This window comes from Abrus precatorius, unplaced genomic scaffold, assembly GCF_003935025.1.
Source record: "Abrus precatorius isolate BTA unplaced genomic scaffold, Abrus_2018 Scaffold5, whole genome shotgun sequence".
Lineage (NCBI taxonomy): Eukaryota > Viridiplantae > Streptophyta > Magnoliopsida > Fabales > Fabaceae > Abrus > Abrus precatorius.
In genome coordinates, this window is record NW_020874395.1 from 18,270,795 (window position 1) to 18,294,843 (window position 24,049).

At 28.9% G+C, this 24,049-nt stretch overlaps 2 protein-coding genes across 2 annotated transcripts; one reads left to right on the forward strand and one right to left on the reverse strand.

The window, feature by feature from the left end:
- The first annotated feature begins 3,549 nt into the window (after window positions 1–3,549).
- Window positions 3,550–5,628, forward strand: LOC113867540. The gene has a single exon (XM_027502930.1). The coding sequence runs from the start codon at window positions 3,988–3,990 to the stop codon at window positions 5,125–5,127; it is 1,140 nt and encodes a 379-aa protein (XP_027358731.1). The 5' UTR covers window positions 3,550–3,987; the 3' UTR covers window positions 5,128–5,628.
- Window positions 5,629–7,619: 1,991 nt separating this feature from the next.
- On the reverse strand, window positions 7,620–20,955 carry LOC113866849 (nuclear mitotic apparatus protein 1). Its single transcript, XM_027501648.1, has 5 exons — window positions 20,808–20,955; window positions 15,200–20,678; window positions 14,377–14,516; window positions 13,440–13,522; window positions 7,620–7,739 (listed from the first exon to the last, which is right to left on the reverse strand). The coding sequence occupies exons 1-5, from the start codon at window positions 20,953–20,955 to the stop codon at window positions 7,620–7,622; spliced, it is 5,970 nt and encodes a 1,989-aa protein (XP_027357449.1).
- Window positions 20,956–24,049: the final 3,094 nt, after the last annotated feature.

The following is a 24,049-nucleotide window of genomic DNA, read 5'->3' on the forward strand; positions in this document are numbered from 1 at the left end:
TCTAGATAAAAAATAAAATTATAAATTTTTATAATTTATTTTTAAATTACTAATAATTATAATTTAAATTTTTTAAAAAAATATAAAAATTATATAATATAATAAAAAGTTTAAGTAACAATTTTAATTTTATAAATTAAAATTAAAATTAATAAGTATATGAATAAAAAATAAAATAATTACAATAAAATAGAAAATTATACATTATTTTTAATTAATTTAAATCTTAAAATATATACATAACAAATTAAGAAGGAGAATAACTTTACTGAATATTTAATTTTTAAACAAAAATTTCATTTATAATATAAAAATTAATTATTAAGTATTAATTTTTTATTAAAATCAGTAATTATTTTTTAAATAGCATTTTTATTCATTAAAATTTTTTTTTGTCAATTATTTATTAAAATAACTCTAAAATTAATCATCACCTTATTGGAATAGCTTTTATACCACATAGTATTTTTTAAGATATTAATTAAAAAAATACATAAAAATAATATCAGTAAATTTTTTATACTTTTGAATAAAAATGTTTTAAATTTCTTAACTAATAATTACAAGAAGAATAGCTTGATGGAGGAAGAAGAGCATGATGATGACTATGAAAGAGAAAGTGACACGTAATTGTAGAATGCAACCACGTGACCCACTCTCTTGAAACCACGTGACCCACTCTATGATCCTCCACGCATAACAGTTCCCCAACTTGTGTACACGCAGTCCCCTCACTGCCCACACCCCCTTAGACAACTGTACTGCCTCTCATCCCCACTTATTCAACACTTCAACAAAACCATTTTTATATTTATTCATTTAATGCTATCACTATTTTTCAAATATAATAAAAATAAAATATCTTTACTCTTTATAAATATATTTTTAGCTCATATTTTTTATAAAAATAAAAAAATATTTTTGTTCTTTGAATATAAAATATGTGCTTCATTTTAAATATACAATTCAAATTAATTGAAGTAAATATATAGTTTAAATTAATTTACGAATATATTTTAACTATACTTAATAATTTTAAATTATTTTTACTATAATATCGAGTGTTTAGTTCAAAATATGTCATTTAATAATGAATAAAATAAATTAATTACCAGGAATGATTTTATTAATTTTTATTTAGTAAACTTAAACCATTAATGTCAATAGTAAAATAATCGATGATTTTAAAACGATATGTGATGTAATTTAATCGAAAATAGATCATGTTATTATTAAATAATAATAAATATTAATTTAAATATATGAAAAATGTATTTTAGCATATTTATTTATTTATACTCATATACTAGATATTGAGAATATCAATAATAAAAAATTAATATTAGATTATAATGATGGTGTGTGGTTCATATCAACTTTTTTTTTTCTTTTTATTCCTTTCTTCTGCTTAATGATAGTGTGGGGTCATGTTATATATATATATATATATAATATACGATTTTTGAACCATATATTTATAAAATGAAAAATCTTATCGAAAATTATTTTTAAATAGGATAATATGGAATATGGTTTTTTAAATTCAATTTTAGATTTAAGTATTCAAAATAAAAAAAAAACAAATACTATGATTTTTTTTTTTGTATGTATGATTGGTGTTTAAAGTATTTTTTGAATATTAAGATATTTTACCAATCAAGTATTATTTTTATATATAAAAAACGATACACGTCTTAAAAAGTTTATTGAAATGATAATTATTTCAAAAAATGGAGGAAAAATTTTTATTGTATGAAGTTATCTGTCTTTCTCCCTTATTTGATATGTGCACTTTTTCTGTTAAAAATTCTTTTAAAATTCATCATATACTTTAAACTATAAAATATAATTAAAATTGAAAAATGAATTTACTCATAAGTAAGCCTAAAAATATTTGCAAAAAGAAAAATTAAAACATTAAAATTAAAATAACAAATAAATTTAATATTTTTAATTTGATTTATCTCATTTAGACTTTAATCCACATAGATTTAGATGGGCTAGCTTAGCCTGCCATAGCTTTAATTACTTTTTCTTTTCAAGGGAATATACTTTTTTAAAATATTATTTTAAATTAAAATTATTAATTTATTTTTATTAAAATTTATTAAAATAATTAATATTTAATTCAAAAGTATGAGTTAAAATGTTAAGATAATTATAATTAAAAATACAAAAATTTTCACAAAGAAGTTAAACAATTGACAGATGAGTTAAAATGTTTATTTTAAATATTTAAACTATTTTTTTAAATATCCTAAAAGAAGTCAATTACTTAGGCTATATTTTAAAGGCTTGATTTATTCCAAGCTTTTTAAACATAATAATTGTCAATGTGTTATCCTATTTGAGTCGGTTTAAAATGGGATAGATAATTCGAATTGACACTTCTAATTATAATATTAAAGATCATTATTCGACAAGGTTAATAATTTAAATTTTAATATTATATGCAAAATTATTTATATCCAAATATTAAATTTCCTTTTAGTTTTTCATAAGTAATTGTAGCTTAAAATTTATTCAATAAAATATATTAACCATTTTCATCGAGGATTCAAAGTAAGTCAATTTAGTTAATTATGTTACATGATATGAGCTGTGAGTGCGTAGGTTTAATTTCATGCAATGCATTTCACTCGTTTTTATTCTCGTTTTTCTTGTCTTACTCGTTGAGTTAATTTAATTTTTTAAAGATATAATTTATAAGATAAAATTATTAAATTATACATAAAAGTAGTTATATTATTACGTGATATAATCATATATATATATATATACACACACACGTAATTTAAAAATTTATATAGTATATTATTTTTATTTTAAATAACACACTATATGTTAAAATAATGTGAAATATGAAAATATTAATTAAATTCAATTCATTTGAAATTCATATATTTAATTTATTTTATCAGAGTTTAAGTTTAATAGTTGAATTGATAATTTTGTAATAAAAAATTATTCAGAGTATCATTTTGCTAAGTTTAATAGTTAATACCATTTGATCTAATTTTTTTAACTTCTTATTTTTCATACGACTTTTTAAAATAAAAAAATATTACTTTTGTGTTGCTGTTTTAAAAATAAGCAAACAATTGACTAAAAAATATTATTAGTTTTAACTCTTAAAATCAATTTTAAATATATAAAAATAATATTATATTGAAAATACATAAATATAATAAAAATAAAATTTTATTGTTATTAATTATTTAAACTCAATTTTAATAATTAAAATTAAAATTTTAAAAAATTATCAGAGTCAGTAGTAGTATGTTGGAGGGTAACATCGTTTTTTGGAGGACGTTGATCCTGTGAATCCCTTCCCTCAGAAACCAGTATTCATGCTCTTGGCACCGTGTCCGAAACGTGTGAAGTGCGAGAAGAAGCTTGTCATGCACGCAACCTTAATTTTCACTAATCACCTAGAATTTAAGTTATCCGAGTTTTCACTTCCGCTTATGGAAGTAACTTTTAAGAAAATTAATATTTTATTTTATTATCTTTAAAGCTTTTTCTTTTTTTCGTTTTCCAACAACCATAAAACGCGGTCCCATTATCCCCCAATATATCCCCTCTCTGCAGGGTTCCAAAGCACACCACCTCGTCTCATTCCCTCTCTTTCTCTTCTTCTCTCCCAAGTTTCTCACTTTTTGCTGCATTCTCAATTCACTCTCCAATTCCTTCGTGGGTCCGAACCCAATTTGGATTTTCTTTTCTGGTGTTTTTCCAATTTGAAGTGCTACACTTTCCCTTTCTGAGTTAGATTCCACTTTCTGGGAAATGGGTCTGTGAAATTTTCCCTGGCTTTCAAACTGAAGCGATTAAAGTTTTCAAATTGGAAAGAAAAACTCAAACTTTTTGATCCAATTTTAGATTTTGACAACTGGGTCTGTGAAACTGTGTTGGGTGTAGTTTATAGAAAGAAAGAGAGAGAGAGAGAGTAAAAGGGTTGTGTGTGATCCTGTTGTGTATGTGAGAATGCGCACTACCGCAGAATACCAAGGTTCTGTTCTGAATCTTCGTGGAGTTCAGATTCACTCCATGGAAGGTTCAAGCATGGAACAAGAACTTGATATGTTTCAGAGACAAGTAACTGAACGATTCTTGGTGCTATCTTCTGTTGGGAGTGAAGAATTGCTTTCACTCTCATGGGTGAGGAAGCTCCTTGATTCGTTCCTTTGTTGCCAAGAGGAGTTCAGGGTGATTCTCCAGAAGCACAAGGAACATGTGTTGAAAACCCCTTTAGATCGCATGGTGGCTGAGTTTTTTGAGCGGAGTGTGAAGGCACTTGATGTGTGCAACGCGATCCGTGATGGGGTTGAACAGATTAGGCAATGGCAGAAGCAGTTGGAGATTGTTCTTTGTGCATTGGACCACAAGAGGAGCATTGGTGAAGGCCAATTTCGCCGTGCCAAGAAGGCACTTGTTGATTTGGCCATTGCCATGCTTGATGATAAGGACTCTAATAGTTCTATAGCGCATAGAAACAGGTCATTTGGTAGAAACAATGGTTCCAAGGATCATCACCATAATAACCATCAAAGCAATAGCTTTAGTCATTTTAGATCACTTTCTTGGAGTGTGTCAAGGAATTGGTCTGCTGCTAGGCAGCTCCAAGCAATTGGGAACAACTTGGTTCCTCCTAAGACTAATGATCTTGTGGCCACTAACGGCCTTGCATTGCCTGTTTATACAATGAGTTGCATCCTGGTTTTTGTGATTTGGGCCCTTGTGGCTGCAATTCCCTGCCAGGACCGCGGGTTGCACCTCCATTTTTCGGTTTCACGGCAGTTTTCGTGGGCTGCCCCGGTGACCTCGCTCCACGAGCGGATCTTGGAGGAGTCCAAGAAGAGGGAGAGGAAGAACTCTTGTGGCTTGTTGAGGGAGATTCAGAAGATTGAGAAGTGTGCTAGGGTGATCAATGAGTTGGCTGATTCAGTGCAGTTTCCTTTGAGTGAGGAGAAAGGAGAGGAGATTAGGCTCAGAGTGCAAGATGTTTCGCGTGTTTGCGAAGCATTGAAGGATGGATTGGACCCTTTGGAACGCCAAGTTAGGGAGGTGTTCCATAGAATTGTGCGAAGCCGAACTGAGGGGCTTGACTCTCATGGTCGAGGGTAAAAGCATAATTTGTTTGTTGATGCTTAACATAGCCTGATTTTGCTTCCAAAGATAACTGAATTTTGGGAAGAACCAAAAGAACAAGAAGTACAAAGAGAGAATGGTGATTTGAATTAAGGATCATGATAACAATATGGTAAGTTAATGGGAGGATTTTGGTATCTTTAAACCACACAGAATGTATAGGGTTTAGGATATTTGAAATGGACCTTTGTGGTCTATGCTGTTTGATTTTCTCCCTTTTTTTTAGTGTTGTGATGTGGCTTATTGTATAATCAATTTTCTGTGTTTTTGCTGCATCCTCATTATAGCTGATTTTGTTCTTGATGAGTATGTGTAATTCAATACATTTTCCCTATGTAGCTCCTTCAGCATGCAGTTGCTGTTATTGCAGCCACTGCCTCCAGATTGCAACCATTGTGAAAAGAATTTTTTTAATGTTTACATAAATGTAAACAATTTCTATTATTGTAATGAATAATTTTAAATCCTCCTATTCTTTCCTCTTACAAATTTTCTTAATTACTAAATAAAGAAAATATTTAATATATTTTATATTTTCAAGATAATAAATGTAAGTCAAGAAACTTTGCATTTTCTGCTTCATAGCTATGGCTCTAGCGGCAAGAAGTTTGGTTATTTCTTGAATTCTAGTATCGTAAATAAAAAATGAGGTGTGGAGAGTTTGTTTTCCCCCAAATGGATTTATCCTCTTCCAGTGTTCATTTGGGTGCTGCATTCTGTGCAGTGCTAGTAAACTAGCTTCGTTATGGTCCATTTGGCTACTTTACCTTCATAACCTTTCCTTATGTCTACCTACCCACTTGTTTCAAGATTTTCAATTATTCAGAAACCAACTCCAAGCATGCCAAATGGCGGTAAACTTACAATATGATGAGAAAAAGGGAACTTAGCTAAGCTAATGCCAAGTGGCACTAAATGCACTGATACTTTAAAATTGGTGGTATATCTGCGTGCATTACTCTTATGTGACACTTTTTTTTGTCACTTTAGTATTTTTTTTTTTCTTAATTTGTTTGTCATTTTAGAATATTAAAGTAAAATTTTTTTTTTCTAATTTTACCCTACCTAATTAATTATCATGCGAATTACAAAAAATTATATTTTTCTAGCAACTACTCTTTCTGCATTATTCTCTCTTCATTTGTGGAGAGACAAGGAATATTTTATTTTTTAAAGATACCTCACTTTTACATTATTGGTGGAATATTTCTATTTTTTGGAGGTAAGTAATCATATATTTTTTATTAAAACAAATTTTGTTTTATTGAAGTAAACAAGGATGATTGCATTTAGTGGAGATGAATGACTGATCACTGGGACGATATCACTGAGAACTACATTAAATTGATTATGACATGAGAAAAGTTGCAGAAAGAGAATAATAAGTGAGAGAGAAAAATTAATGTTGAGGGAGAAAGGATATAATAAAAAAAATTCTTTTCTAATTTTTATAAAATTTAAAATAATGATTAGATTCTTAATTTTTATACTAAAACCTTAAACAACAACAAAAAATGGGAAGGAGGAACTAATAAAAACTTAAATATATGCATAGTCTCTTCGGTTCTTTAATTAGAAATAAATAATTCATTTATCAAGATAAATAAATAGTAGTTATGTATCATAAATTAAATATTATATTTTACAAAATATTTAGTGTTAAATAATGATTACTTTTATTTTATATTAAATGAGTTTGTGTGTTAAGTAACAACTGGAAATAAATCGTGTTGAGGCTTCTTGCTGCTCGACTATAATTGTTCTGATGTCTTGTGTGTGATATTTTATTGTGCTTTATCTTTATATTTTAAATCACCCTACAATTGCGACACGATTGTTGACAGAGTCACTATTATAAATGCAATATCACAAGTGCTTGAGACGATGCTATTTTACTATTTTGGAACATACTAGCAAATGTAACTTATAGTGTTATAAAAAACTCATGAGATTGTTTTGTTTTCACCAAGGATAATAAACTTGACAAAGTTCTATTTTATAGTCTTTTTTTTTTCTCTATGTTCTAGCATTTGGACTAAGAAATTTAAAAATAAATGCATTTAATATACTCAAAATTAAGTATTGAACAAAAAAAATCCCTAGAGCCAAATTATTTAAGAAAAATGTGAATCAGTGATTTAAAGATACTAATTAACGAATCAAAAAGAATTTTTTTTTATCATAATATGTTATTAGTACAATCTTACTTCAAATTTTAATACAGTGACAACATAATAAATTCGTTATTTAAAAAGGAAAATAAAAATCCAATGATAACAATAACAAAAATCAATGTATTCTTTGTCTTATTTGGTCCTTTGATTCCAAGTTGTGATTGGGTATTTTAGATTTAGATGTGACGCGAAGAGATGAATCAGTTATTAAGGGATTTAATTTGCAGTCAAAGTAAATAAGGTAGTTTGACGTTGACTTGGTCCTTTCCTTCATGTATCATCTAGAGCTATAATTCAAGTTAGATCTTGGATCTGGTCAAGGTTTGACCTCTTCATCTCAAAGTCAATATCAGGATTTGCCTTTTGGAAGCGTTCCAGTTCTGCTGAATGTATTGTGCTGCTCTTTCCAATTTTCTGCAATATAATGTCGTTATAACAAGACTTACAAAAACAAGTAAGCTTAATAAAAATCTATCTGTAATGTATAATTGCAATTTTAGTTTTGATTATTTATATTTTATCTCTCTAATTTCCGAATTGTCCAAATCAAGTCTTTTATTTTAAAATTTTACTTAATAATTAACAAAAATATAATGAATGTGTGACATATGATTAAGTTGTATAAATTAATACAGATGTTTAAAATATTTAAATATAATAAATTGTATTTTTTTATTTAAATATTTTATATGTTTTTAAATTTATATAAATTAATTATATATTATATTTTTTGTTTTTATATTAATTATTAAATAAAATTTTAAGAGTGAACAACTTAATTTGAATAATTAAAAAACTAAATATGAACAATTAAAATTAAATAAATTAAAATTATATATAAACTAAAATATAAAGATTAAAAATGCATTAATACTATAAATTTTAAAATATATAAATATTTAATACATATATATTTTGAATTATACAGGCGAATCTTCATAATGAAGTTTGGAAGCCACACAAATTCCTTAAATTCTTTTACAAATACATTTGGTTCCACACATATAAATAATTATTAAAAAATAATTTATTTTAATAATTATTTGTGATTCACATTAGTACTCAGTAAAATTTTTAAAAAAATCTTGTTAGTTCTTAAAAATGATAAGTATAGGTCATATTAGTTCTTAAAATTGACTCTTTTTTTTTTATAATAATGATTAAATATTTTGGGTTCAGAATAAAGGAGAGATTATGAAAAGTATTAGCAATAAAAACAAAATAATACTTTCAGTTAGAGTTGAAAAGTTGAAATGCTGCTTAAAATAGAATTTTGGTTAACAATTTTAAAATTTACTTGAAGTTGCATTTCAACTCTATGTGTGTTCAGCGTTTGATTTGGTTCGGTTTTTATAAAAAAGAAACTCAAATCAAATATATTTTAATTATGTGATTCAATTTAAATATAATATCAAATTCAAACCAAATTAAATTGATCTTTAAAATTTACAGAGAAGGAGTGGCTGAAAAAAAACACTGATAAATCATTCTCAAATATACTTTATGTAAAGATAACACATGTTGTGTAAATTTTTTAATTAAATTAAAAAATTTTTTATATTGTAATTTTAAAGATTGAATCTTACAACTGAACTGATGTTTGGGAGAGATCATATTATAATGTTTTCTTGTTTTCTTTGCTTTTCTTTACTAAAAAAATTGATTTTTTGTATTTAGTTTGAATTTATTTATTTATTTAATTTTATAACTTTTTTTTAAAAATATTTATTTTTACATAGATTTTAATTTAAATTAAATTAGTAACTCAATAAGGTTACAAATTGAAGTTGATTTGTTGAAATATAAGAACAAAGAAAAAATATTAATCAAAAGAGTGAACTGGTAAAAAGAGAGTGAATTTGTTAGTAAATAAGTGAAAATAAAAGATACCGAATTGAGGAAATAGTGTAAGAGTCTAGAGTAAACAAGAGTACCTCATATTTAAGCAAAGTGACGATAAGATTAATTTTTTTTAAAATTTTATATAGGAGTAAAATATAAAAACTAATATAAATATATTATAGGTAAGATTTAGTTCAATTTTAATATTATGAATTAAAAATAAAACTAAATCTATGAATTTTTCATTTTTTTTAGTCTCAATTTAATTGACTTTCAATTTGTATAAATCGATTTATCAATTTAAAAATAATTTAATTTAATTTTAAACACTTCTGTATCAGCTTGGAGTTGAAGATGACTTAAAATAACGTTTCAGAAAATATTAATAACTACTCATTTTAGTTACTTTATCTAACAATATTATTTTGAATAAATAAACATTCTAGCAAGTAAAATAAGCTCTTATTAAAGCAAAAAGTCTTATTAAACATACTTTTATCCATATTTTATTTTATAACTCATTGAAATAAAAAAAAGTAATATGAAATAAAGTGATATATTGTAACAAATTGATAAAGTTTTTTTTTTAAATGAAACATTAAACATTAAATTTTTTTAACCATTGACTTTAAGAATATAATTAACAAAATTGCTTTTGTAATCAACAGTAAAAACAAAATAAAAATTTCCAGAGGAGTGTCTTAGAACATCATTAGCTAAACTTATCCTTGTTCATACCTTCCAAGTTTTTCTTTTGTTAAGAGAAACTTATAATTCAGGTGAGAAAGAACTTTGTTTTCCTTAAACTTTTAATTAAAATTAAATCTTTTACTAGGTTGAAGGTTAGAGTTTGATAAAACTCGTTATGTATCATCATATCTTTTACTCAACAAATATTTTCATAATTATAAATAACTGAACATTAAAGATTTAATTGTATTTTTATTTATATACTTTAATCTTTGTGTGATTTTAGTCTCCTTCTAATTTAATTGCTTATATTTAGTTTATCTTTATCTCAAACTTTTATCTATTTTTTAATAAAAATATAATAAAGGTGTGATGTGTTGTTGATTTGTATAAATTAAAGAAGAAGAATGTATAAATTATTTAAATAAAATATATAAATTATTGTTGATGCAGCATTCCTTAAGATTTTGCAAAGGTGGTGTTGCTAGGGATTCCAGTGACGTTGACTTAGTCCACTATCATCGTCCAGAACATTCGCTTTTGGATCTTGGATCTGGTCAAGGTTTGACTTATTTATCACAACCTCAACATTTTCTTTGTAGCGATTTCGGGATTTGTCTTTTCGGGCGGCGTCAAAGTTCTGCATAATGTTGCGCTGATCTCTCCAATTTTATGCAGAAAATATGTCACACAAGTTACTCCCTTCTTCCATCTCATTTTAAATGGTATTTAAGATTAGTGTGCCTATCTTAAGCAAATTAATTTTTATCAATTGTTATAATAAAATAAATTAATTTCATTACTTCTATTAAAAATATTAAAAGTTATTACAGTGATTGATGGATTAGAAACTATTCCTAAAGTAATAATGTTGACAAAAATTATCATTAATAAATTAAAATATTATTAAAAAATATTTAATATTTTTTCATATTCAAAATATAAATAAATAAAGACAAATAAATAAATTTAAAAAAAAAAAAATATATATATATATATATATATATATATATATTACGGATGAAACATGTGAAATTATTGTGATATAAATTATATGTATTATTATACGTAAATAATGTAATTTTTATTAATTTAACTGTTAAATTATAAATATAGATTATGTGCCAAATTTAGAGTTGTCAAAAAGCCATTATTTCAAAGGTTCGCAACAAGCTAATTATGTGTGTTCTGACTCTTTGCTTTAAAGGTTTACAGATTAGGCAAAAATTCGGATTAAGACTTTAAAAAATTAAGATTAGAGTTTGTATAATTTAAGTAAGATTTAGGAGTCTTTAGAGGGAATTAGAATTTGAGTTCGTGACTGAGAATAAAATTTAGGAGTTTTTTAAGGAGTGGGGTGGGCTAACTCGTGAATATCCTCCTTAACTGACCCATATATTATAGGCAAAACAGTGTAGGGCTTAATTAATTATTTTTCATTAATATTAGAATAAAGTTGGATGGATTATTTTAGGATTAGGTAGGATTGGCACTGAGGCTTTAACCCCCTTTTTGCCAATTTTAGTCAAATTTTCTTAAATTTAAACAATTTTAAGAATATAATTAAATAGTTTTATTTTTACATATTTTAAAATTTTATATTATAATAGTCTTGAGATATAAAAATAATTTTAAATTAATGCAAAATTTTGTCGACTTAAAACTAATAATCCAACATTTAATTTTTAAATTAAATCATCTAATAAAAATTTATTAAATGATATATATATATATATATATATATATATTATACACAATTAATTAATACACACTATAAGTATGAATTTTAAATTAATTATTATAATTGTCACTAATATAATATTTGAAGATTTAATTTCTATAAAAAAACTTAATGTATTTAAATTAAATATATAATGTATGTATTTGTATAATTATTAACAGAATAAAAAACTTAATTTATTTTAATAAATTTAATATGATACACATTAGTACTAAATAAAATAAAAAATTCATGTTAGTTTTTAAATTTTTTATAATTTTAAATTTTTATAAATAAAGATTAAATATTTTAGATTTAGAGTAAAGGATATATTGTGAAAAATATCAGGATAAAAATAAATTTGGATAGGAATTAAAAAGTTGAAATACTCCTTAGAGTAATTTTTTTAAAAGTAACTATTAATATTAGTTACTTTATGAAACAAGGTTATTTTGATTATATAAGTATTTTAGCTTGCTAGTAGCTAAGAAATCTTATAACACACTCTTACATATATTTTACTGCATAAGTTATTGAAATCAGAAAATAGTATGAAATAAAGGGATATTTTTGTTAATTTTTAGTAAAATTTTTATTTAAAAGTGTAGCATCAGATATTATCAATACATTCTTATAGAAAATTTAATAAAAAAAATTATTTAATTTTTTAACAATTAACTTTAAGAAAATAATTGACAAAAATATTTCTGTAATCAACATTAAAAAATAAAATAAAAACTTTCTAGGAGTGTTTTAGATCATTATTAGCTAAACTAATCCTTCTGAACTCCGAACTATATAAGATTTGTTCTAAGGCTGAATTATAGTCACGACTAAAAAAAGAAAGGGCTGAATTCTAGTAGATTTCTTAAATTTCTAACGTTTAGTCATTTAATGTATTAAAATTGGCATTTGGTCCTTTACAAGATTGAAGGTTAGTTCAAGAATTTTTTTCATATGGACCAAAATTAAAATGTGATACACTTTGGGGGATAAAAACAGATATATTTAGCCAATTTAATATTAGCAAACTTTTATTCTGACTAGAGAAAATACTTTCGGCATTATGAACAGTTCTTTGGAAGCTTCTTAGCTCTGACCTGTAATCAGAAAAAAATTGTTTCCAACTTTAAAAATCACATCTTCCTTTCTATTTGCATTACCATATGCATATGCATACAGCAAGATATATGAAGCCAACTTCAACAATATTCAAGCCTAAAACAATAATTTTTGGCCACCCAATGTTTAAGGGCCTAAAGGCTTTGCATGGCTGTAAACAACAACGCCTAGTTATTACTAGGGCCTATTCAATACTTAAATTACTAATCATGGCATCTTTTTATGAGAATTGTACATGAAGAAAAGCTTTGAACATGTTCTAGTTCTATCTTGAAACCAATACATTCATAAATAAGTCCAGATGAACATCGTAAACACGAGTTCTTTTGACAATCTACTTCTGATGTAGTAGCTAACTAGCTTAGACACATTATTTTTACTTAATGAGTTGTATTTGCATGATTGCAATGAAAGAACAAATTTAATTAAAGCCAAGCATCTTGCTTCCATTACACCCTCCATATATGATTAACTCAACATTGTATGTGACAAGAAAATAATCCTCCCCCAGTTACATTTGATGAATTTCTATTCCACAAGGCCACTATTTGCTACCCAGTTACTACTGAGAGGACATGCCTAAACCTGCCACGATTGTATATTTTGCATGTGCATAGTAGATACACATACCCACAAATGGTTTTTTGACTTCAAGGGTACAGTGGTTTTTATATATGCTATATTTGTGTGTGATTAAATGGTAATGTAACAGCAAGTGTTTAAAGTTTTGTCAATGGTACCTTAGCCAATGCCCATATGCTGAAATAGGCATGATATTCTTCTGTGGTCATGCTTCCGTTTTCAACTTGGAGCATGTCAAAATCTAATATTCAAAGAACAATGACATATATCAGGATCTAATATTTGATTTAATTGCCATATTTTGAAGTTCAGTGGCACGCATAACCATGGATAACCTCTCATTCCTTCTAATTAAACGCACAAAACAAGATGCAAAATGAACCATAGAAACCAACGTAATTTGTGTATGATATAATTTGTCATTTTTTACATTATTCTCACAGGACCTCCTTTAAAGAGAACTTGATACACGGAATGTGATAAGATGAATTCAGTATGCGGTGTGCAAGTTCATTGGTAGAATATCGCATGAATATTATGGAATGGTAAATTTTCGACCAGTGCAATTTCTTAGTTAAAGAAAAAATTTAAAGAAAATTGAAAAAAATATTAGATGGCAGAAACAGAAGAGCCTAACTGTCACTACATAGTTAAAAACAATTAATAAAATCTTAACCAAATGCTAGAAGGAAACTGAGTTCATCTACAGCAAAGAATTTCAGAAAATAATTCAAGTAATTTATGCGCAAAATCACTAGTAGCTTGAGCACCTACAGGACAAGGGCAGTAAACAAAAAAGATAATAAGATCATCAACCTAACCATAGATATACAACACATGAAATGAGCATACATGTTTCAATACAAGGCTGGGGGCCCAAATATGACTTAAACACTTAGGTTTGCATGTGATGCTGATGCACATATATGGACAATACATAGCTCTATTAAATCCTATACAGTGAAGAAATATAAGTATTATTATTATTATTATTATCAGAAAGTTAGATGCACACGAGGAAAAAATGATTTTGAAAGAATAATAGAATTCCCATAAAACAAACAAGGCACTAGTAAGAACAAACAAATTAGTTACCAGGTACAAGCCCTCCTTTCAGCAAAGCAACTGACAACCAGAACACATCCTCCTCACTCAGACAAGGAAGCAACAGTCCTATTAAAAACTCCATTCCCAAGATTTTCAACATGATCAGCATTACGAATGGATTTGCTATGCTACTAACATAAAAGATTTATCAACTACATGAATGAAGAAAATTTAAGAATAAATCAATATTTCTTTTTACCAGTCACAGTGGGACTATAATAAGAATCAGTATTCTTTGTGCAAGGTTGATTAAGGGGATGTTGGACTGTATTTTTGGTTTTCAGTTTTTAAAACTATATTGTAAAACAATTTATATAAACTGTTTTTTAAAGGAAGTGAAGGGGAGTATCTGGAGATAAAAGATAGATTAATAAAAAAAAGTTTTTGATGAAAACAGCTCTAGTTTTCGAAAACAGATTTAAGAAATTACACTTACCAAACAAGTTTTTTTTTTTTAATTTTTTTAAAAACAAAAAACCATTTTTAAAAAGAAGAAACAAACAACCCCTAAACTTGCTGTTATATTTTTCTTTTTCACAACATCAAACATGAGAAAACCCAAGTCATGTGTAACAATTTGCTTACCAAAAGAACAAAGATGTAGCTTTCATTATCATCCCCAGCGGTCATGAGCAGAAACAAACAACCACATGCACTTCTCCACACAATTTGCTTGAGTTCAAAATTGGTATGTAATATTAATTAACTTCATTTCACTTCGAGTATTACTTAGCACTGCTAGCAAAACAAGCACACTATATAAGGTTTTCTTAGTAAAATGGAAAACTAGATTTTAGTAAACACAAATTACCTTTTTGTGGATCTTCTTTGACGAATAAACATAAATATTCCAGAAGCTAAAAGGGCTGATCCTGCTATGATCAAAGAAACAAACATTTTCTTTGACCTCTTTGTGTCTTCCTTTTTCCCTCTAGTGGATTCCTCTTTACTTTCTTTTTGCTCATCTAATACTTGAGAATCTTCATGGGCTTCATCTCCTTGCTCATAGGTTTTTTCTTCTTCAATTTTGTATATTCCATGGAATTCTTCCTGATCTTTGCTTATGCATTGTTGATCTGCAAGGGACTCTGGTTGTACTGTTTCTCTTTGTTCAACTTCTTGGTCTGTTTTACCTTCGGTTGACTCTTGAACATCTTCTTCAGAGTCCTTCTTTGAATCTTGAGATTCTTGGCCTCCAACTTCATAACGAGCATTTGTTTTGTCTTTTCCTTCAACTCCAAATTGTTGGGTGGATGATGTGCTTGATAAGTTTGATGGTTCAACAACTTCATCTGCTACTACTTCTGATGCTGTAGTGCCTTCTGTGGGATCCTTTGATTCTTTTCTACCTTGCATTTTCACGAAACTCTTGTCCTTTGAATCATTTTCTTTCTTTCTAAATTTATCTAATTCACATGGCTCTATGATCAACATTTCTTCAGATGGAGATGGCAGTTGATTTACTTGTGGCTTATCAATCTCATCTTTCAGTTCAACATTGCATTTTGCTTTTAAATGCGTAGCCGTAGCTTGTGCAAATTCTTCTTTGGAAATAGTTGGTTTCAGTGCATGAATGGCCCTTTCCCCCTCCTCCTTTTCTTGTCGTACATTCTCTATCTTTAGAATTTTGTAGTCCTTGCTTGGCCACGATGATTCATGAGGTTCTTTTCTGTGGATTGCCGTAGGCATAGATGACATCTCTTCCTTCTTTGATTTTTCAACTCCTTTTTTTGCAGTTAGTTCAATTGTTGGTGGAGGTTTCACCTCCATTTTAGGTGTGACGACTTCTAATTCAATTTGATGATCTTTCTCCCGAGTTTCTTGCATTTTAGGTATCTTGTTTTCTTCTTGTATCCTGTGTTTCTCATCTTTAACATTTTGAGTTGTCATGTATTTTTTTCTTTCAGGAGTTGTTTTCAAGTCTCTTTTGGTTTCCATCCTTTCAGCTATAGTGCTTTCTGTCTGTTCTCCTTCTACTTCTTTTGGTTTCTTTGGCTTCATGATATCTTGGTTCTTGCTTTCAGTTTTTGAATCACGAGTCTTCTTGGTTTGAACTTTTGGAGGTAGCATCTTTGTCTCCTGTGTCTTCTCCTTTGCTTTTCCTTTTTCAACCTCCACATATCCCATACTTAATACTTTTGGTTGTGTGGTTGGCCCTTTTGTAGACTCTGGTTTTCTTTCAAAAGTTCCTTTTTCTATTACTTTTGGATGTTTATCCTCTGGTTCTTCATGAAAAGCCAGGAGGATTTTTTCACTCTTAGGCTCTTGAATTTTTTCCTTTGGGGTAGACTCAGCAGCTTTTGTTTTCTCTCTCTTTGTTTTAGTGTCCTCTTCTGCTTCTATTTGTTTATCCCTTGGCCCCTCTCTTGTATTTGCAACTGAATCTACTATTTGCATAGGAAACTCTCTCGCTGTTTTGCTCTCTTCGTATCTTCCTTCACTAATATCTTCCTGCAAAGAAAGTTGGCCTTTTCCCTTTGTTTGGATCTTAGGACCCTCTCTTTCAGGCCGAGCAGACTCTTCATATTTGTCTTCATCTACTTTCTTCACATACTCTTCAATTTTTCCACCCTCTTCTTTGACATCCGCTGTTTCCCCTATCTCCAGAAACTTTGGTTTGTTTCCATCACATATTCCAACATAAACAGTTTCTTTCTCATTTATTTGGTCACCTTTAAGTTTTGGCTTTATAATTTCTTTTTCAATTGTGTCCTCATCAAAAGCCTTATTTGGTTCAACATGCATCTTTATGGATCCTTCTCCTTTGAATTTCACAATAGCATATTCATTTTTATCCTTCTTATCTTGGGCAATTGCCTCAACCAATTGCTTGGGAAGCTTTGCTTGGAAAGTCCCTGACATTTCAAATACTCCTTTGACCATAGTGTCAGGTACATATGGTCCATCTCCGGGCTTCCTTTCAATGATAGACTCCTCGGCTTCCTTTTGTAAGGTCTCAATTACTGGGTTTTTGCCAATAACCCTGCCTGCCTTCTCAGTCCTCTCCTTGGATTCTTCCCCTTCCACCTTTTCCATTGAACTTTCAGTTTCAGCCATTGCTTTTTTTATCAACTTTTTTTGTTCTTCCATCTTTGCAACCTTGAAGCCTTTACTTCCATCTTCCTCCCTTACTTGCTTGGGCAACTCTTCAGTTGTACATTTTGATACTTCAAATCTTCCTTTAACAGTTTTCTCTAATACATTCTGCTGATCACTATCCTCATTTCCCTTTCCAATTTCCTCTTGCATTGTCTCTTTTATATCTTTCTTTGTTTCCATGTACACCCTTTTAAATTCTTCACCTCCCCCCTTATCCACAAAATAATCACTTTCTTTGTCTTTTCTTTTGACCAGTGCTTCTTTGACATCTTTAGTTTCTTGCATTGTCTCTTTTGTTAGGTCCTCCTTTGCTTCCTTATGCATAGTTTGGTGTTCTTCACCTTCACCATCCTTATCTTCCAAAAGTTGAACCCCCTTCCCTTTTCTTTTGACCACTGCTTCTTTTACATCTTCTGTTTCTGGCATTATCTCTTTTGTTAAGTCTTTCTTTGTTTCCATATGCATCCTTTTGGGTTCTTCACCTTCACCCTTATCAGCAAAATATTTAGTCTCTTTGCCTTTTCTTTTGACCATTGCTTCGTTGAGATTTTCAGTTTCTTGCATTGTCTCTTTTGTTAGGTCCTCCTTTGCTTCCTTATGCATAGTTTGGTGTTCTTCACCTTCACCATCCTTATCTTCCAAAAGTTGAACCCCCTTGCCTTTTCTGTTGACCACTGCTTCTTTTACATCTTCAGTTTCTGGCATTATCTCTTTTGTTAAGTCTTTCTTTGTTTCCATATGCATCCTTTCGGGTTCTTCACCTTCACCCTTATCAGCAAAATATTTAGTCTCTTTGCCTTTTCTTTTGACCATTGCTTCGTTGAGATTTTCAGTTTCTTGCATTGTCTCTTTTGTTGAGTCCTTCTTTGCTTCCATATGCATCATTTTGGGTTCCTCACCTTCACCCTTATCTGCTAAAAGTTGAACTTCCTTGCCTTTTCTTTTAACCATTGCTTCTTTGGCATCTTCAGTTTGTTGCATTGTCTCTTTTGTTGAGTCCTTCTTTGCTTGCATATGCCTCCATTTTGTTTGTTCACCTTCATTCTTATCTGCTAAAAGTTGAACAGCCTTGCCTTTTCTTTTAACCGTTGCTTCTTTGACATCTTCAGTTTCTTGCATCGTCTCTTTTGTTGAGTCCTTCCTAGCTTCCGTATGCATTCTTTTGGGTTCTTTACCTTCACCATTTTCTGCAAGATACTCAATATCTTTGTCTTTTCTTTTGACAATTGCTTCTTTGACATCTTTAGTGTTTTGTATTGTCCCTTCGTCTTTTTCTTCCTTATGCATCCTTTTGAGTTCTTCACCATCACCTTTATCAGCAAAACATTCAATTTCTTTTCTCTTTCTTTTTACCATTGGTTCTTTGACACCTTCTGTTTCATGCATTTGTTCTTTCGGAAAAGCTTTCTTTGCTTTCATATGCATCCTCTTGAGTTCTTCACCTTCACCCTTACCCACAAAATGTTGAATCTCTTTGCCTTTTCTTTTGATCATTGCTTCTTTGACTTCTTCAGTTTCTTGCATTTTTGAAACGCTCAACCCTTTGTTTTCCTCAGTAGTTACTGCATTTGGTAACTGCTTAGGAAACTCTTCCCTCACTGTTACCATTGCATCAAATCCTTCCTTATCAGCTTTTCCTTCGAAACATTCTTGATCTCCATCTTCAGTATCAGTCTTACGCTTTTTGATGTCCTTTGGGATGCTATCTATGAATCTGTTTTTCTGACTATCCTCATCGGCTTGAAAAGGCATCCTTTCAGATTCCCCTACCTCCATCTTCTCTTCTATGCTTTCAGTTTTCTCCTTTTGTTGAATCCTAGATTTTTTAAAATTTTCTTGGCTTATACCCCCAATGTTTCTAGGAATATGATCAGCTACATTTTGGTCAGGTTCTGATGTCTTCGTTGTTTCCAGTAGTTCCATACTACTTCCTTTCACATTTTCTGCAAGTCTATTCTCAGTTTCAGACTTAGGTTCTCCAAATGGTTTTTGATTTGACTTGGTAGACACATTGTCCTCAGCAAGCATCTTTCTAGATTCCTCTCTCCCCATCTTCTCAACAGTACTTTTAGCTTCCCCCATTTGTTCAATAACAGGCTCTTTAGAACCCCCTTGGATTGTATCTCCAGCTATCTTTGTGATATGTGCACCTACATTTGGCTCCATTTCTGATGTCTTCATTGCTATATATCCTGCATTACCAATTTTTTCTTTCACATTTTCTCCATCTCTATCCTCAATTCCTAACTTGGATTCTTCTATTTCTTTCTTGATCACCACTCCAATTGTGTTCCTGTTGGCATCATCAAGCATCTTTTCATATACCATTTTTTCCTTCTCTACAAAACCTCCATTGTCTTCCATTTCCTGAACCTCGTACTCTTTATCTTGACTTGTATCTCCAACATTCTTCTGGATAGTTGTACCTACTTGTTTCTCTATTTCTGATGGCTTCACTGCTTCATTTGCTACCTTGTCAACCTCTTCTATCATGCTTTCAACCTTTCCATCCTCAATCCTCAACTTAGATTCTTCTTTTTCTTTTTGGATAGTATCTCCAATTTTTTGTGAGATGCCTACACCAACATTTTGCTCTACTTCTGACATCTTCTTTACTTCATTTCCTTCCTTGCCAATCTTTTCTCTCACACTTTCTCCATTTCCATCTTCAATTCCCAACTTATATTTTTCTACTACTTCATCTATTGTCTCTTTACTCATTTCCCTATTGGAATCCTCAAGCTTCTTGTCAGATACTCCTCCTTCCTTTTTCTCCTTAAAATCTTCACTGTCCTTCATTGCTTGAACTTCAGATTCTTTAGATTCCTTTTGGCTTGTCTCTCCAACACCATCAACAATGTGATCAGCTTCACTTTTGTCTAGTTCTAATCTTCCTCCATTAGATTTTTCTTCTTCCTTGATTTCTTCAATCCTAGCCCCACAGATCCCTTTTACCAATTTTGGCATGACGATATGCAATATCCATTCCTCCTCATCATAATTAGCTTTGATTCTATCCAAATTCACCCCATCAGGAATTTTGAAAACCTTAGTGAACCCCGTAACATCAATTTCTTTCTTATGCATTGTCCATCCCATCATCAAAATTTCCTTAACTGGCTTTTCTCCACTAATTGATATCTTACTACCATCTTCACTAATCTTGATGTTAATGTTATTCTTCTTATAACCTGTGTTTGCATGTATAATTACGATGGTATATGAAATAAAGGATAAAAGACAAAAAAGAAAAAAAAAAGGAAAGATAGAAAATAAATAAAAATAAATTAGTTATATGAGAATGTGACAAGTGGACTAACCTTTAAGATGGGCACTGAGGATGAACATAGTGTTTGTTTCTCTAGATTGAAAGATGGGTCCTGCTCTGTCCTTTGCTAATCGATACTCAGAGATGGAAGCAATGTCATCTCTAGTTTTAGTGATTTTGAGTCCCAATTCCAGATCCATCTATGTTAGTGCTATAATATTTTCTTACCAGAACAAGGATTAAAAAATTATGGTGCAAAGGGGTAAAATAAAAAAGGTTAAATTTTTAAATGAGTAATAGAACAGAAACATAAAGTTTGAAGCTTCTACCGATGTCTCATTAATAATTGTGTGGTTTCAACAAATGGGATAAGTATTTATACTTTTCTTGTGGGCTACAAACTTGAGGCTGCTTATACGGTTTGTATCTGTTCTTTCTTTGGCGGGAAGCTAACAGTTAAAGATATCAAAACCTTACAATCATCCAAGCTTTAAAGCTCTCTTGACTAAAGCCAAACTTTTGTTGAATAAAGTGAAAGCTTATCATGTGAGCTTCATGATTTTGTCTTACACAGTGTGGGCCTCTTGAAATGGAATTCCACTACTATTTGTGTCACTTACCAATGTTATTCTTTTCCCATCAATTAACAAAGGTTTGTCTCCACTTGATTGAGTAAAATCCACTTCTAGTAAACCACGCCCAATTTATTTCTATAAGACTTCACCCAATTTCATTTTCATTGTGTTAAACTGTTACTGGTTTCTACTTGCTTGGATGATTTAATTAACACCCATTAGCCTAAGTCTCCACAAACACGAAGCAATAAGCATGGAATTATGTTTCTGTGCATAGCCAATCCTATCTCATGAAAAAGCACAAAACATACTACAACTTTAAGATACATAAAAATTTTCTAAGTATATAGATCAAAAGGGGATTTCTCCCACTAACAAAAATTTCTAGGTCCGTTGTTTATTTTGGTTTGCTCTGTTTTCTTATTTAAATTCTTTGAACAGAGGCCACTTTTAACATTCTTCAAGGAATGACCAATTAAAACTATAGTGTATATATATATATACACACAGAGAGAGAGAGAGAGATTAAGCTTACAGAAAAAGCAGAAAAAAAATTCAACATCAGTATAAAGTGCTGCCAGTGTTTGGAATGTGATTACTTTTGTCCAATAAACTCTGTTTTAAACATGGTGAAGTATGTTTTTTTTAAATATTTATGCTCAAAAGATTATAAAAAAATGTTTATGTTAAATGATGAATTTGACCTTTTGTATCATAAAAGAATATTCCAAGGAAAAGTGAATAAAAACATTTCATAAATTGGTTTGCATTCATTTTCTGAGTATATCTTAGGATTTATGGATATATAGAATTTCACCAAATAAATATGCTTCCACATTTTGTAATCAGGAGTCAATTAATCAGTACTAATGTATATACTCAATTATCATATTTATTAACAGTGACAGTTGTCAAAGTGGATTCCCAGCATCTGCTTTATAGATAATGAATTCATTATTCCCCAATTCTCATGATTTTCCTATGGTACAAACCAGAAATTTAGTAATGTAAACATCTTAATTATTTTAGGATAAGGTATAATGGGTACTAGTATACTTTGAAATAAGCTAAATGGAAAGAAATGGGATACATTTAAATTATGGCAGTTATGGTAGGTAACTAGTTATTCTTCAGTTAGAGTAGTAGAAAACTCCTATTAGTGTTAGGTGTATCATTTTATTTTCAGTAATGAAAAATAATCTTTCTTTCCTCCAAATATCTGTTTTTCATTACTTCTGTCTAATAAACAGCAACATAAGTCTTATTATCAGCATCTTGTCTTGCTGGTGAAGATAGAATTCATTATTTTCTTTAATTTTTTTTTCCCATTTTGATCCTTTAAACTCTGACATAGGCCAGAAGCTAGCTAGCTAGACATGGTTATTTGGATATTAAAGGCATATTAAATTTGATTGCCAAGAAGATAGCTCCTCTGTCTTGTCCTTCTTTCCCAAAATGTATTCTCATGCCAATTGCTTTTATTACCATGATATGACTAATGTGCTCAGAAGATAAGGATAGATTCATAATTTACACTAAGAAATACATGATTTTGTTTTGATATGCTCTAATTTGAAACTCGTTATGATTAATGTTTATAAGAAGGCTTTATATGGGCTGTTTAATGGCTTCCACCTAATAAAGTTTGCTTTTATGAGAAGGAGTTGCCTAGCTTCAGTTTCCATTCAATAAGCAATCTATTCCTTCAAATCCGGTTGAGTTGTGTACTTGTATGTAAACAAATATATTTCTTCCAATCTATGACTTGAATTGAGTTAAGCCTCCTGGTTATAGATGTATACAAGATATAATAAAATGTTTCTGTTTATAATAATTTAAAGGATTTTATTAACCTAAAGATTGAGTTTAAGCATTCATAAATAAAAAAATTTTATTAAAAAAATATATAATTATTTTATTAAAGTTATAAAAATATAATAAATACTTTTCTTTCTAATAAAATTTTATTATTATTAGTTGTTTATCCTCAATTCTAAAGGCTGAGTTTAACAAAAACTTAATTTAAAATTTGTTATATAAATTTATTTAGGTTAATAATTTAATACGTTTTTTATTTTTATTCTAACATCAAATATTTAATCTTGGTTAAATTAGTATAAATGTCATCATTCTACTAAGATCCACCATAAAAGTGTAGCTCCCCAGCAATCTCACAATCAACTGTCATCATTCAAGTATTTTTTATCTTCATTAAATGCATATGATTTTTTTTCTGTATTAAGTATTTAATTTAATTTTAATTATAATTTTTTTATTATTTATTTTTAATTTTAATTTTTTTAATACAATAGAATTAGCATTATTGTTAATAAAAAATTTGCTCTTTTAAAATTTATAAAATTTAAAATAATCAAATAATTTTTTATTTTTGTATAGACTTTAAGTATCTTTCACAAGAAACGATTTTGTTTGAGTTAAATAGAACTATTATGAACAACAAAACTCTTCGTTCAAATATTTAATACAGTTGTATTTATCAAAACTCAAAGTTAAGACTACATTTTTTATTCTACATTGCATTTCTTCTGAATATTTAATTTTATAGTTTTTTATTTTAATTTTTATATTTTAAAATTATTAATTTTAGTTTCTCTCACTAATAAAATTGAAAAAGTTAAATAACACAAAAAATGTCATGTAGTAACATTTAAATTAATATGTTTAAAAATAAAAATAACAATTTTAAGAATATATGAAA